The sequence below is a fragment of the Apus apus genome, chromosome 4 (genome assembly GCF_020740795.1).
Source record: "Apus apus isolate bApuApu2 chromosome 4, bApuApu2.pri.cur, whole genome shotgun sequence".
Taxonomy (NCBI): Eukaryota; Metazoa; Chordata; class Aves; order Apodiformes; family Apodidae; genus Apus; species Apus apus.
In genome coordinates this window covers 113,123,938-113,139,156 of record NC_067285.1, presented here as the reverse complement: position 1 = coordinate 113,139,156, position 15,219 = coordinate 113,123,938, and the positions used below count along the sequence as shown (strand labels likewise).

General features: G+C 40.7%; 1 protein-coding gene across 1 annotated transcript in view; it reads left to right on the top strand.

Moving 5' to 3' along the window:
* The window catches only part of DNAAF9 (dynein axonemal assembly factor 9), an 87,867-nt gene that overhangs the window by 16,824 nt on the left and 55,824 nt on the right, over window positions 1-15,219 (top strand). The window contains exons 3-9 of the mRNA XM_051617314.1: window positions 896-1,015; window positions 2,160-2,284; window positions 6,595-6,691; window positions 7,884-7,990; window positions 11,674-11,751; window positions 13,603-13,701; window positions 14,303-14,358. Coding sequence (XP_051473274.1) covers window positions 896-1,015; window positions 2,160-2,284; window positions 6,595-6,691; window positions 7,884-7,990; window positions 11,674-11,751; window positions 13,603-13,701; window positions 14,303-14,358 — 682 coding nt within the window. The remainder of the gene's footprint in view (window positions 1-895; window positions 1,016-2,159; window positions 2,285-6,594; window positions 6,692-7,883; window positions 7,991-11,673; window positions 11,752-13,602; window positions 13,702-14,302; window positions 14,359-15,219) is intronic.

Sequence of the window (15,219 nt, the reverse complement as noted above, 5' to 3'; positions counted from 1 at the left end):
TGGTAGCAAATCTTCATCTCTTGGCAGCCTTCCAGCTGTATCCTAATATAACTTGGTAGGAAAAGTTGACATCAGTGTTTCTGAGAAATTTTGTAGCTGTTGAGACTGTTTGACCTCTGTTCAAAGCGTGGATTTCAAGGATGTTGCTTCATGCATAGTTTTCCTTCTGAAGAAAACTTGATTTATTATAGTAAAATTAGGAATTATGACCTTGAGAGATGAAAACACTTCCTAAATCTGTGGCCTGTTTCCTTTTTTTTTCCCTTTCTTTATCTTTCTACTGTCTCTTCATGCTCCAGATCTTCAGTTCTTTTCATTGTATTTTTCCAGTGACCAGAAAAGACTTTCCTTGGAAGCTGTTAATATACCATATGCTTTGTCAAAATATCTTTTCATGATTTGTTAGAAGTCTGTGCTGGCTTTCTGGTGACTCAGGGATTGCACTATAATACTGATAAGCTAATGTTTAATCATGTATTCCAAAGCAGGAGATTTGGGTCACGGGTTTAGTTTGTTAGGAAGCTTCCATCAAGAACATATTAATTAGAAAGTGTACTGCATACAGACAGATGTTTCAGGTTGAATTACTAGGTGAAATTGAACTTTGGTCGATGCAGAGTACTGCAGAAAACTAGACTTTTTAATTTGTATTTTTATTTTTTAGATAATGCCTGTGCATTTAGGTCAAGAGGGAAATGTCACCATGTGGCAACGAGTTGCAAAACTCCTCTTTCCTTACCCCATTTTTCCAGTATGTTCAATGGGCAAAAGTGCCCACTGACTGTGAGGGAGTTAATACTCTTGTTTTAAACTTGTTTAGTAGAGAGCAAACCAAACTTTTCAGGTGTACAAAGTTAGGACAGGTAACACCTTACCTGTGGTTTTGCTTTTGCAGGGATAGATAGCAGATACAATGAAGGTTGCAGGGAACTGGCAAACTACCTGCTTTTTGGCTTGTATAACCAGAATAACAATGACTTTGAAAGAACTGGGTTTCCTGAAGAAGTTCTTGATGGTGAGTAACCTACTCAGCATTTCTACCTATTCTTCAGGCTTTTTTGGGAGGGAGGGTGAGCAGAAAAAGGGGCATGCCTCAAAAAAAATCAAGTCAGTAAGTCTCTAATTGTGTATATAAACCTGAAAGGATTCTGAAGAACACTGCTGAAGAACTCTAGTTTTTAACCACGTCCCCACTCCGTGAGAGATGTTCTAAATAATCCTTCCCAGATCTAAATACCTCCTGAAATGTTCTAAACTTAAACAAATACTGCCCATTATGAGAAGTCCTAGTTCAGTCATGGTGTGTATGTACATGTTATCAGTTATGGTGTGATCACACCTCCAGAATTCTTAAATATTAAGCTCCTTTTTACTTTATCATATTAACTAATTTTGGGGCTATCTGAAAGGTGGCCAGTCACCATGAACATAGATGATTACTCTCTTATTTGCATGAAATGCTGAATATAGAATAATAGAATGTCTTGGTTTGGAAGGAGCCCCTAAAGGTCATCTAGTGCAACCCCCCTACAATAAGCAGAGACATCTCACACTAGAACAGGTTGCTCAGAGCCCCATCAAGCCTGACCTTAAATGTCTCCAAGGGTGGGGCCTCCACCACCTCTCTAGGCAACCTTTTCCAGTGCTTCAGAACCCTCTATTAAAGAACTTTTTCTTAATGTCCAACCTAAATCTCCCCTTCTCTAGCTTGAAACCATCACCCTTTGTCCTGTTGTTGCATGCCCTTGTGAACATCTACCCCACGGGCTTCAGTGCTGGTTTTTATCTGGACCAACCTTCTGACGGAATATCTGGCAAGGGCAGCTCTAGTTTACAGTTTTGTAAGTGCTCTGTAAGGACTCATCTCTGACACTCTTGGCTTTCCAAAGGACAGGCTGATGCAAGTCCTGTGCAAGGCTTGAGAATAAACCCACAATTGTTCTGAACAGTAAGAAGTACTATTGTACATGGAACTGTATCTGGCTGCCAACTGTTTTTTAAAGAAGTGGGGAGTGATTGTATATTCAGATAGTTCAGCAGTTTTCCTTTAATGAGGTACATTACAGCAAAAAAGGTTTTCTGTTCAGTTTCTGTGGGTTTTTATAATTCTTCTGTTTGTGGAGTTGATGCTGTAATAATCTTTGTTCTGTTTGTTGCAGATATAATCATATTAATAAAACCTGACAGTGTCCATCTGTACTGTAACCCTGTGAATTATAATCATCTTTTGCCATATGTGGCACACTGGAGGAACTTGCATTTTCACTGTCTGACTGAAAATGAGGTAAGTGAAACATGAATGCAGATGAGAAATGCTAATGAACTTGCTAACAAACTGATACTCAAAGTGGAACTTTTCCTTAACATTCCTTCCACAAGTCTTTTTTTCTCTTTCATACTCAGCAGGGGTTGATCTGTGTATTGAAATGGCTATTAATGATTTTACTAACCTGTACAAGAATAATATTTTTAATACTTTGTATTTGCTGGAGCATGAAGACAAATTGCTCCCCTCTCCCACTAATTATTATTGCTTTCACATGAGCCAATGATCTTTTAATGAGGAAAAGCATGTGGCTTGTGAGAAATGGAGAATATGGATCAAGTACTACAGTCAACACTGAAATTTCCAAGGATAGCCTTAAGTGCTACCAAGGCAATGTTTTATGTGTTATATGCCAATAGTCTTAGAGTATTAGGAAGGGATGGCTTAGTAAGCCATTTAAAATCAGTACATTTTAATATGTATCTTAATTTTAACTTTCAGCTCTTCCTTTCAAGAGCTGTTAATCTCAGTAAGGAAAAAAGCTGAGTTTTCTCACTCTCTTTCATGGAACTGTGGTTACTAGATGTGAGTTTGATCATGCATTTAAAAGGCAAGGAATGCCTAGAAAATCTGTTTATCTGAGTGAAGTACTGTTAGAGGAGTAAAAACATGAAAAGGCTGTTGGTCTAGGTGTAGAAGAACCTTTTTATTCCAGTCGAGGCTGGAAATTCTTCCTAAATGCCATGGTGGGAAGCTTCCCCCTGTGCAGTTCTTTGTGGTTCTTGCTGTAAATTGGGGTTATACTGAGATCTGAGGGGTGTGGGTCAGGAGCCAGTGCTGATGCCAGTGGGTGAAATTGATGGAAGAATGAATGGGGAAATCAGGCAGAGAATTCTTTTGTTCCTTGGAGTTTCCAGCTTGAAAGTGATGGTAGGTTGATTGTGTTTTTATATGGCTCTTTGGTAGTTTAGATGACAGAATTACAAAATAATTCAGGTCAGAAGGGACCTCTGGAGATCATCTTGTCCAACCTTCTGCTTAAGACAGCATTAGAGTTGAGATCAGATCAAGTTAGTCAAGTTTTTTTGTAGTTGGATGTTGAGAGCATCCAAGGATGATGACTGTAGAACTTCTGTTGGCTGTCTGCTCCATCACCAAACTGTCGAGACAGTGTTTCATTTTGTCCAGTCTGAACCTCTCTTGTTTGAAAACACAGACTCACAGAATGCATTGGGTTGGTAGGAACCTTTAGAGGTCATTTATTCCAAGCCCCTTGCAGCGAGCAGGTACAAATCCTACCTTTTGTTTTGCATCCTGCCACTGCAGATAACTGCAAAGAGCCTGGCTTCACCATCTCAATAACACTTGTCTGGGTGTTGGAAGGCAGCTATGAAGTTCAGCTTTTGACTCCTCTAGGCTGAAGAAGCCTGAGTGTCCCCTTGTAGGACAAGTGCACCAATCCACCAATCATCCTGGTGGCCCTTCACTGAGCTTGTTCTGCAGGGCAACTCTCCAGCCAGTTCTCCCCAAGCCCTTAGCACTGCTGAGGGCTGTTGTGGCTGAAGTGCTATAGAATCAAAGAATGGTCGGGGTTGGAAGGGACCTCTGGAAATAGACTCCAATCCCCCTGCCAGAGCAGGATCCTCTGGGGCAGGTCACACAGAAATTAGTCCAAACAGGTCTGAAAGTCCCAAGAAAAGGAAACTCTACATTCTCTCTGGGCAGCCTGTCCCAGTGCTCCATCACCCTCACAGTAAAGAAGTTTTTCCTCATGTTGAGGTGGGACCTGACGTTTGGCCTCCTGGAAACTCATTCAATTGGTTGTGGCCTTTCAATTGAGCCAGTCTGGATCCCAGTGTCTTTCTTGTATGTGGGTCCCAACACTGGGTGCAGTTTCTAGGTCCAGTCCCAGGAGTGTTGCTCAGAGGGGGATAGTTACTTCATCTTAGGATGTAACCATCTGAGCTCCAGGTTAAAGCATGCTGTAGCAAAACCTAAAGCCTGGCTTCATGAGGTTTTTCAGTTGCCAAATCCCTGCTGAAAGGGCAAACCTTGAGGTAAATGTGACGGTGGTAAAACACGTGCCTTGTGGAATCAAGGCTGGAGTGGTTCCTAACACCCTGTTTGCACAACTGCAATCTCAGCTTTTGAATATTTAAGCTGCATCCGCTTATGGGCTTTCATATGATTTGTCGTGGTAAGTAGGAACCTTAATCACACAGCACTGGCTTGAAATAATGGTGTGGCTAGACAGGTAAACCATGTGCCTTGCTATTCGTGGAAACTGATGGAAAAGTTTGATTTCTGAAGTTGAAAATACAAGGTTTGTTTCATTACTGCTTCCTGGGAATGAGCCAAGCGATGCTCTCAGTCACATTTCTAATGGATAAGAATTGCCAGTTTCCTGGATTGCTTCTGAAAGAGAAACCCAAGAGTGTTGCTGTGTCAGGCTTTAAGTGCATCCTGTTTACAGGAGGATTGCCTCTAATGGCTTTAAAGCATCTTCTTGTTTTCAGACTAAGAATAAATTTTGCTGGCTGTTATAAAAATGAAACCAAAAAAGCTCAGGAGTTTTAGGAACAAGGACAGCAATTCCATCCCTGGCTCTGTGCAGCTCTTGATGAATCTGGCAAAACTTATAGCCTCTACTTCCTTTCTTCCTTCCTAATTTCCTTTAATTTGACCAAAGGAGTTTTAAGTGAGTATCCTCATTAGTGGTGGAAAAAACCATATTTTTAAAAAAATGCCCATTTTCAAAATGACCAAATCGGATAAATATTGAAAATTGATGCACACTGGGTGTTATGACTATACAGTTTCTGCAACAGGCTGCATTTATACCTGCACTAGCAGATAGTGAGCAAGCTTTTAACACCCTGCCAAAAACCAAGATCTTATTCTCGTGGCATTTTAAGTCTTGAGAAACTGTCAGTTGTTTGGGACTTGGCTTTGAACTGCAACTTTGACCTGGCTTCCTGGGGTTGAAGAAAGAACATATCATGGAGAAACTTGGGCTGCATCTTAAATTGAGGCTTCTCTTAGAAGAACTTAAAACAAATTTGTTGGGTGTACCCTGAAGCTCCCAAGAGGTGTATACCAGAAGTTCATAATCGTGTCATTTGCCTTGGTATTAAGTTCAGAGCACTGTTTAAAAAAAAACACAAAGAGGGGTGGGGAGGTGACAAAACACAACTGCCTTCTGATCTTGCTCCAGAAAGCAAGTGACTCTTGAAGTACCCAACAGGGCTGGTGTGTTGGTTTGCTACTAAACTGTGCCTTTTCAGATAAAAATGAGAGACCATTTTTAGTTTTTTGTTTTCTTATAACAGTGATTTTTTTTGGTGTGATTTGTCTTGTTGGTCTAGTGTTTATACTTTTGTGAGCCACAAGTATATTTGTTCTTCACTCCTGCTGTTCAGTCTACTAGCATCTTCAGATGACTTCTTCTAACATGAGACAGCACAACAGTGTTGCATGGTGGAGTCTCCTGTTCTTTCCTCCTCCTTTTCTTACAAAAAACCTCTCCCTCAGTTTGGCAGTTTGGTCTCATTCCTTGTTCTGTGACTTGGGGCATATCTTGTCAGTTGAACTTACCCCATTGAGTGTTTTTAAGCTGGTAATTTTATTTATTTATTTTTTTTCCCCTCTCAGCAGCAACTTTTTTGTGGCACACCAGTTGCTATTCTCAAAATACCTTTTATCATTTAAAAACTGTCCAGAGTCCTGTAGATTATATTGAAAGACTTCACTGAAAGCTGAAATTGAAGTATATATTTTCTTATATATATATATATATATAAAAATATATTATCTTGTCTTGTATGTAGAGTCATAGAATGGTTTGGGTTGGAAGGACCTTAAAGACCATCCGGTCCCAACCCCCCTGCATGGGCAGGGACACCTCCCACCAGCCCAGGCTGCTCCAAGCCCCATCCAACCTGCCCTTCAACACTGCCAGGGATGGGGCAGCCACAGCTTCCCTGGGCAACCTGGGCCAGGGTCTCACCTCCCTCACAGCAAAGAACTTCTTCCTAATGTCTCACCTATGTATATAATCTTCTTATAACCTTGTTTAAAACATTGACCTGAAGTTTGATTTTTAAAGAACGATTTCCATGGGCTTGAGTACCTCCCTGCCATGACAGAGTTTCCAAACTATAGAGACAAAAAAGGCTTCTTAGGTTCTGGAACCTGTAGGTGACGTTTTAGTGCACTACATGACATTTGCAGTGGAATTAAAACAGCTTAATAGGTGTTCTCCTTTAGGCAAAACTAACAGTCACATTAGGCATGACTAATCAAATTTGATTTTAAATGACTTCTTCCAGTATGAAGATGAAGAAGCTGCAGAGGAATTCAAGATTTCCAGCTTTGTGGACATGGTTCGAGACTGCAGCCGCATTGGAATTCCCTACAGCTGCCAAGGTAGGTTAGCCTGGTTTATGCTTATAGGGGAAGTGTTTTGCAGCATGCAAGCCATGCAATTCAGGGAATGAAGAGTTCCTTGCCTTTGGGAAGAAATAAGGATTAACACCCCAGTAGCTTCCTTTTAGCCTCTTTTTACTTGACTTGGGTTTCTTCCTGAAAAATGGAAGCCCTCGGACTTCATCAGGAGAGTGAATGTTCACAGTGTGAGGCAAAGAAATAATTTGCATTCAGAGAAGCATGTTCTGCTGCTGCAGAAGTTCCCTGTTCACATGGGAGCTCCAGATAAATACTTCTTTATGTAAGGAAAGAATAAACATTATGCAAGTTGCCTTTTTTAGCTCTGAGAAAACGGGGCTGCAGGACTTCCTGTTATGATCTGAAGCCAGCCTTGCAGCCTGGGCAGTGAAATTGTTCAGTGAAGGGACTTGACAGTATCCCCAGGAGTGAATAATGCAGAAGCAATGCAGTGCTTGCATGACTGTGCTGTGGTTTTTGGTCCAACAAACAAAGAAAAGACAAAGAAACTTGTTTTCCGTTTTTGAAGCGTGTCAGTTCAAACAAAACTCGTTTTGGGGTTTGGGTTGTTTTGTTGTTTGTTTTTTTTTAATTCTTAATTTATCCTTGCTTCTCTTGCGGAAATGATGATGTGCTCTGACTGCCTGAAAAATCATTAATGGGCCAGGGCATGGGGGAGGACAACAGTTCTGTGTCAGGAAGTATCTAAAGGTGTGTAGCTTAAGGGTGATAATCCCACTTCACTGCAGATGACTTATAGCTGCACCAATTCACCAGGCTGAATTGTTCCCAGCCCCAACTTAAAATTCTGATTAACATGGGGGTGACACTGGCAGTATTTGACTGAAGACCAAATATTTAGAGGAACTGGAGTAAGAAAAACTCCCTGTTCAGTGTTTTGAATTTTAATGGGCACAGTTTTGGAATGAAATTTGCAAGATGCAGTATCTTTTACTAGAGGGATAGCTGGATAAAAGGGACAAAATTTGGTGTATAAAGAACTCAAAAAGCTGCCATCTTCACAAACCTCGTTTTTCAATTACAGATTTGAAGTTGTACAAAGGATGATTGAGGTCCTTTATTAGGATCTCAGAACAACAATAAAGATGTCAGAGGAAGTTAAACAGCCGGTGTTTGTGAGAGAATGTTTCTGTGAAACATTTCTTTTTTTCAGGTCATCTACAGATATTTGACATGTTCATTGTTGAGAAGTGGCCAATAGTGCAGGCCTTTGCACTGGAAGGGATCGGGGGCGATGGCTTCTTTACAATGAAATATGAAGTAAGTAGTTACCTTCTTCATTTTCTTCCATTTCCATTCTGGAGCAGAAATGAAATAATGAAATTATTTCAGTTGGAAAGTACCTTTTGAGATCCTCTAGTGCTGAGTCACCTCTCAAGTGAGCTTCTAAGTTGGATGGAGTTTTTCAGGATCTTATGAAGCTGAGTTTTCATGTGTAAGGATGGAGACTACACAGTCCTGCTGAGACACTGTTATGAGGGACTGTGCAGCACCTTGTCCTGGATAAACTGATTTTTTGGTTTCCCCACAGCCTCAATATTCTGACTTAGAACTTTATTACTTCTCTTCTACAGCCTCCTCCAAATATAACAGCAAACACTTTTTAACAGCTCAGTGGGTCTAGATATCCAAGAGCAGTGGGAGAGAAGCTGGTTAGTAACAAATGCCTTGGAATGAACTCAGAAGTGACTGCATTTCTTGGGTCATTAGTTTTGACATAAGAGATGTATCTACATTTCTCACTAACATATATTCTTAGATTATCATAGCCTGCTGAATAGGGCAACAGTCAAGATTTTGGATGGTGCTCCTAATTCTAATAACAATTAGCTGTTGCACTCGGAGCAACTTGTGTCATTTGATTTGCCTGTTTATTAAATACACTCTTACAGCATCTTCAGAGGACAGCTTTGTATTTATGTACTTGTGGGAAGCTTCTTTTATTTAATTTTCTTGGACCTCTGCCACAGAAATGCAGATGTCCTGTTTTTCTTGTCACTCCTCCATTTTCACAGCCAGAATGTTCTTTGTCTGACTTCTGACAACTGGAAAAAAAAATGAAGGAAGTAGTAGTACCATTGTTCAAGTCTCATCACATGTAGCATGGTACATGCTTGCTAAAAACTGTATCATGTGAGTTCAAGTGTGCTTTGCTCTTTTTGAGCACTGTGCTCTTTCCACTGATACCTTTGTTCATGCTTTTTTCTTAAAGAATCATAAAGAGTCTTGGGTTGGACGGGACCTCTAAAGCTCATCTAGTCCAGCCCCCCTACAATAAGCAGGGACACCTCACACTACAACAGGTTGCTCAGAGCCCCATCAAGCCTGACCTTGACTGTCTTCAGGGATGGTGCCCCCACCACCTCTCTAAGCAACCCATTTCAGTGATCCACCACCCTCTATTAAATAACTTTTTATTAATGTCCAACCTACATCTCTAAATCAGCTCTTCCCCAGCCTTCTTGTAGGCCCCTTTCAGGTATGGGAAGGATGCTATGAGGTCCCCCTAGAGCCTTCTCTCCTTCAGGCTGAACACCCCAACTCCCTCAGCCTGTCCTCATAAGAGAGGTGCTCCAGCCCTCTGATCATTTTGGTTGCCCTCCTCTGGACACGTTCCAACAGGTCCACATCCTTCTTGTGCTGGGGGCTCCAGAGCTGGACACAGAGCTCCAGGTGAGGTCTCACCAGGGCAGAATCACCTCTCTCGATCTGGTGGCCACACAGTTTGCCTTCTGGGCTGCAGTTGCACATTGGTGGCTCATGTCAAGCTTTTGATCCACTAGTACACATCCTAGATCGTTCTTCTTCATTCCATCACGAGTACTGCCTCACCTTACTGTGTGAACTTGTCAAAACCATTAAATACAAAGTACAAATAGAGGAGTAGCCTTGTGGAGGGCTGCCAGAGTACCAGTATCCTTTCTTGGTGTCTGAAATTAGGCAATGGAAATTTGGCTGTGAATTTAGGAGTTGTTTGGGTCTTTAATTACCCTTGTCTATTAATTAATTTAATTAGTCTGGAGAGGCTTTGTGAAAATGTGTAGACCCAGTCACAGAATCACAGAGTGGTGGGGGTTGGAAGGGACCTCTGGAGATCATCAAGTCCAAACCCCCTGCTAGAGCAGGATCCCCTAGAGCAGATCCCACAGGAACACATCCAGGTGGGTTTGGAATGTCTCCAGGGATGGAGACTCCACAACCTCCCTGGGCAGCTTGTTCCAGGGCTCTGTTACCCTCAGAGCAAAGAAGGATTTTCTCATCTTCAGGTTCAACCTCCTGTGCTCCAGTTTGTGCCCATTGCCCCTTGTCCTGTCCCAGGACACCCCTGGGAAGAGTCTGGCCCCATCCTCCTGACCCCCCCTGGAGATATTGATCAGCACTGATGAGATCCCCCCTCAGCCTCCTTCTCTCTCAGCTGAACAGCCCCAGCTCTCCCAGCCTTTCCTCACAGGCAGATGCTCCAGCCCCTTCATCACCTCAGTGCCCTGTGCTGGCCTCTCTCCAGTAGTTCCTTGTCCCTCTTGAACTGGGGAGCCCAGAACTGCCCAGTGCTCCAGGGGAGGCCTCCCCAGGGCAGAGTAGAGGGGGATCATTGCCACAGTCCTTGCCACAGTGTGGCAGTGGCTTTGTAAAGATGGAGCCTCTCCTATTTTATCGTGGGAGTTGATTCTGTCTTTACAGCACTGAAAAAGGAGCAATGCAAATGTCAGTGTGTGTTTTTCAGAGCAGGCATGTTGGCTCTTGGCTGTTCAGCCAGTTCCAGCTTGGGTTCTTGCTTTCTTCCTCCTTGAAGTCATAAGGGGATTTCAAGTGGGAAGTGGCATTCTTAACTTCTTACATAACTGTGCATGGTTATCTGGCAGGCAGCTGCTCCATGTCACAGATGGGGAGGAAAAATCCATCTAGGGGAGGAAGTACATTTGAGATCACTGTAAATTATATAGAAATTAATTTTTCTACATATTCTATTTAAAAGGAAATGTTCTTGGTGAATTTTTACCTCTTCAAACTGACTTGCCCTCTGCTGTGCATTCTGTGCTCTTAGATCTGCAGAAAACTCACTGATAATTCATGTTAGTTTTTTAAGGGCAGTTGCTCCATTGCTCTTACTCCAGAAGTGTCAGTTGATCAAGATCACAGAACCACAGAATCTTATTGTTTGGAAGGGACCTCAAAAGATCATCTAGTCCACCCTCCCTGCCACAGCAGCTGCTGTAATCCAGAGAATTTACTGTACTGGTTTATGGAAGTGATGTCTGGGAAGTCATTATTGCCTTATCTAATATCAGGAGGAACTGGAATAAGTGTAAAACAACGGATTAAGAAAATTCCAGTCAGTGTTGCATTTTTAATGAAGTGGGTGGTGGGGAACTCTGTAAATGCAGAAATTACTCAAATACAAATATCCCTGAATAATACGTTTTTACATAGTGTTTTCTTATGCATCTTCTTTCTACTTGGAAGAAGGTCTTGCAAAGTTAAACCAGCTTTGCCTACATTTACATTATGCTTCCAGCAAGAATTGGCTGCTGTGTGGGATGAGTGACCTTGGAATCTGGTGCTTCTCTATCCTGTCTCAGAAAACTGATCTTTCCCTTTTGGTTGTACCAGCTGATCCAATTCTTGGCTATTAACTTAGTCTTGAAAACCTTTGTGAAATGGTTTCTTTGAAAGATGCATGAAAAACTTTGCAAGTACTTTCAGCCCTCGCTTGAGGAGATGAGTCTCATAAGCACCCAGAGCACTTGGATCTGGCCACTTTTTAATTTTATTTTTTTTTTAATTTTGCTAACCAGTAGTGTAAAAATAGTTCCAAATTCAGAGTTAAGGGGTACAGGTAGGCTGGGGAGTGTGCTGCAAGTCTCTTTCAGTGCATCTTAAACCTGAATCTGGAGCATTTTTGGTGGCATTTTTCACACAAGTGTGGTGAAAATTTTTTTCAGTTAATGGATGTCAGCGTTGACCTGTGGAAGACATACAGCAAAGTGGACCCTGTTTCCTTGGAGGACTTGCTTTTTGAGGTAATATGGGTGAAATATTCTGCATTAACTTCTAGTCTGGCAGTGAAGATTTTTGTTTGTTTTTAATGGTGCTTATGGACTTGATCTGCTGGCTCTGCATATTGTTGTTCCCAGGGTCTCTTTCCTCAAATCTGCCACAAAGTCAGCAAAACATTAAAATAGCTTCTCTTGGATTCCTTGAATTTCTTAATTTGCCTGAAATTCTCCTTAATTTTCTTTTCTAAATGGGGTTTCTGTTCTTCAGGTCATAGGTCTACGTACAAAGCCCAGAAAGTTGGTGTATTTATGCGTGTTAATCCTCCTTTTGCAGCAGGGGGAGGTGTGGGAATCCCCTTGAACACACAGCCATTCTTCCAGGGAAAAACACTTCCAGTATTGCTTTGTTAACTACTTCAAGTGGGGAACAGTGACACACAGTGGCTGCCCTGATGCTTTGTGGAATAAAAAGATCCAGTGTAAAGGGATTCCTCATTTTAGTGCAGTGATCTGATCTCAGTGCTGGCGAAGAAATCAACCCTGGAGTATTAGTGTCTATTATTTTATTGTTCATTTTTTCATCAGTTTCTAGCTTGGCAGCAAAGTAGGTTTTTAATATGTAGCCAGTTGAGCCGTGTGTATCCTTTATTAATAAAATATTGGTACTTCACACCAATTTCTCTTTTTTAATTAACTGCTGTAAATTAAAATGTCACACAGTTACAAGGCTGTCAGTCTAAATAGTCTCTCTGTGATAATTCATTTCCCACTTCCTGTGGAAGTGAACTAAGTGATTGGGACTGTTTTCTTGTACCTGGTAATTCTACCTTGAAATAGAGTTATTTATCTTACTTTGAAGCTTTGAGCCTGAAAGTTCTTGTTAAATTGGCGTAACATTTTCTGAAAAAAAATGCTAGGAAGAAAATTAGTGGCATTTTCATACAACTCTGGTTTCTCAGAAACTGATGATTTAAAAATTGATTTGTTTCCTCCATGAGGATACTTAAGGAGTATTTGAAGCTGATCTGTATTCATGCTGGTTTTTATTAACACAGCTTTGATTTCAAGAAGTTCTGTCTTTAACTCTACTTGGAATTTTAAAAGTATTCTGTACAATATTGACATGCTCCAAATAAGCTGAGAAAAGCACTTTTTGGTTCTTAGCTTCTAGGAAAAGCTTATTGGAGTTTTTCTGAGTTTTCTTTCTCTGAGTTTTTAAATTAATTTGAACACCACACACCTGTACTCGTCTTCCTTTTTTATTCTGCTTTAGTGAGGTGTTACTGGTTTTTCCTTCTTTACTTTCCAATTTTTTTTATCAAGGCAGATAAAGAGATGACCAGTTGGCACTTGCAATCATGAGCTTCACAAGTTCCTCACCTGTTCCTCATTTTCTGTCCTTAAGCTTCTTTTGTGTCAGATACAAATTGCTGCAGAACTCTATGCAGGTTTTAAAATAAAAAATGATATCTGTGCAAATGGTAATTTTGGAAGTCTGATGGGAATCATGATGTCTGAGTGAGGAGTAATCTCAAAACAAGGTACATCCTTGGGTTAAACACAGATAGTGCAGGACTCTGGTCTTTTTCTTTCTCTTGTCTCTTCTCTTGTCTCTTCTCTTTCCAGAAATCCTATAATCCAAACAAAAAAAACCCTACACCCCCAAAAAAAGACTCCCTAAAACCCAGCAGAAAATCATTATTATTTAAAAGATGTTTATTTTCTTGTTCCTATTGTTTCATTGGTCAGGCTGCAATAGTGAGAAGTCGTCTGTGTTGTTCTAAAGGAATTGGGGTTCATTCAGTACAATCTGTGAGTTATTTTCTCTGGTATAACACTTACCTTATCAAGTAATGTTGAATATTTTTCTTCTAGGACTTAATGATTTTTGAACACCAGTGGACCAATTTTTTTGCTAATTTTGATACTGAAATTCCCTTCATTCTGGAGCTCTCAGAATCTCAGGCAGGGGAGGTATGTCTGCTCCAGTGATCCTCTGAAATGCTGATGCCATCCATGGAGAAGTAATAACTTTTCAGCATTGTTTTTGTGTGTGTTTGTTTATTTCTTTCCTCTTTTTCCCCCCAACCCCATCTTACCTTTCACGTTTGAGGAGTAGAAACCTATTGTGAAGTTCACCACCCACCTTTTGTGTCCATCTTCTGGTAGCTCAGGACTGTGATTCACAGTTGAGTCTTTGTGTACTGGCAATTGAACTTGGCTGATTTACCTCTGCACAACAGATCCCTCTTTGTAGGTAGATTAACTTTCATGTTGGCTGCTGCTCTGGTATGTTCACTTCCTGACAAGTTGAGGTTGCACATGTCAAGCCTCAAACATAAGTGGTGGAAAATTCCAGCATGGGTGAAAATAGCACAGTGATTTCTGGTAGTGGCTGTTGCTTTTTAACTATATATGAGACTTGTTGATGTTTGTGTCTGTTTATGGAGGTTGGAAATAATTTTGGGGGGATCAGGAGCTGTCTCGAAGGAGGATAATTCAGGTTTGTCAGGATATATCACACTTTCTGTTCACTTACTTGTTAATCAGTTTGTTTGTTTTACATTCTTCACAGCCTTTCAGAAGTTATTTCAGTCATGGGATGATCTCAAGCCATATCACAGATAACAGGTATTGCTCATTATTCCCTGTGAAATTGTAGTGTCACTGGTACCTCGATACATCATTTCCATCTCTCTGGTGCTCTAATCCTTTAATTCCTTTTGGGATCATCTCAATATATCACATCTCATCTTTGCATATTTAAAAAAATATATGCAAAGGCACTTCTGGGAAGGATAAGATGAATTTTCATGGGATTTAATACCATAGTTACTACATACACAACATCAGTATGTTTGAAACCACACCCAATTTGTGTGGACAATTTCTTCATGGTCAAATAACAACAAACCCATTAACTTATTGCACAGGACAGCTGTGTCTGAAAATGTTGGAGCTGTTTATATGATGCTTCAAACCAATTAAAATAAGGAGGGTGAAGAAGTCAGTATACTTTTGCTAGTCACACAACATGCACAAGACCAATGCTTAAAGCAGGGCAGTTAAAAACCCAAATCTCACTCAATACAGGTCAACTTTATTTCAGCAGATAATTTTAACTGAGAGAGGAAGGCTGTTTGTCATATGTTACAAAACCAATGTTCTGCTGTTTTGAGATAAATAAAGGTTGCTTAGCTACTTGAATGTCTCTGCAGATCTTTATTTGGAATTAGAGAGTGGAGTTCAACGTCCTTTATTGTTTTCAGCATCCTAAATTGTTTGCACTGAAATAACACAAAGAAAAACCTTGACCTCTACAGTTGAGTCTTGGGCTCAAAGCCAGAACTAAACCAAAATACTTTTGCTTAATTCCAGTATAGTAATTTCAAGGTTTTTCAAGATGGTACATTTTAAACTGGTCAGCTTTTCAAGGCAATTTGATTTTAAAAAGAGGGAAAGAGAACCACCTAATAGCATTTGGGAACCACC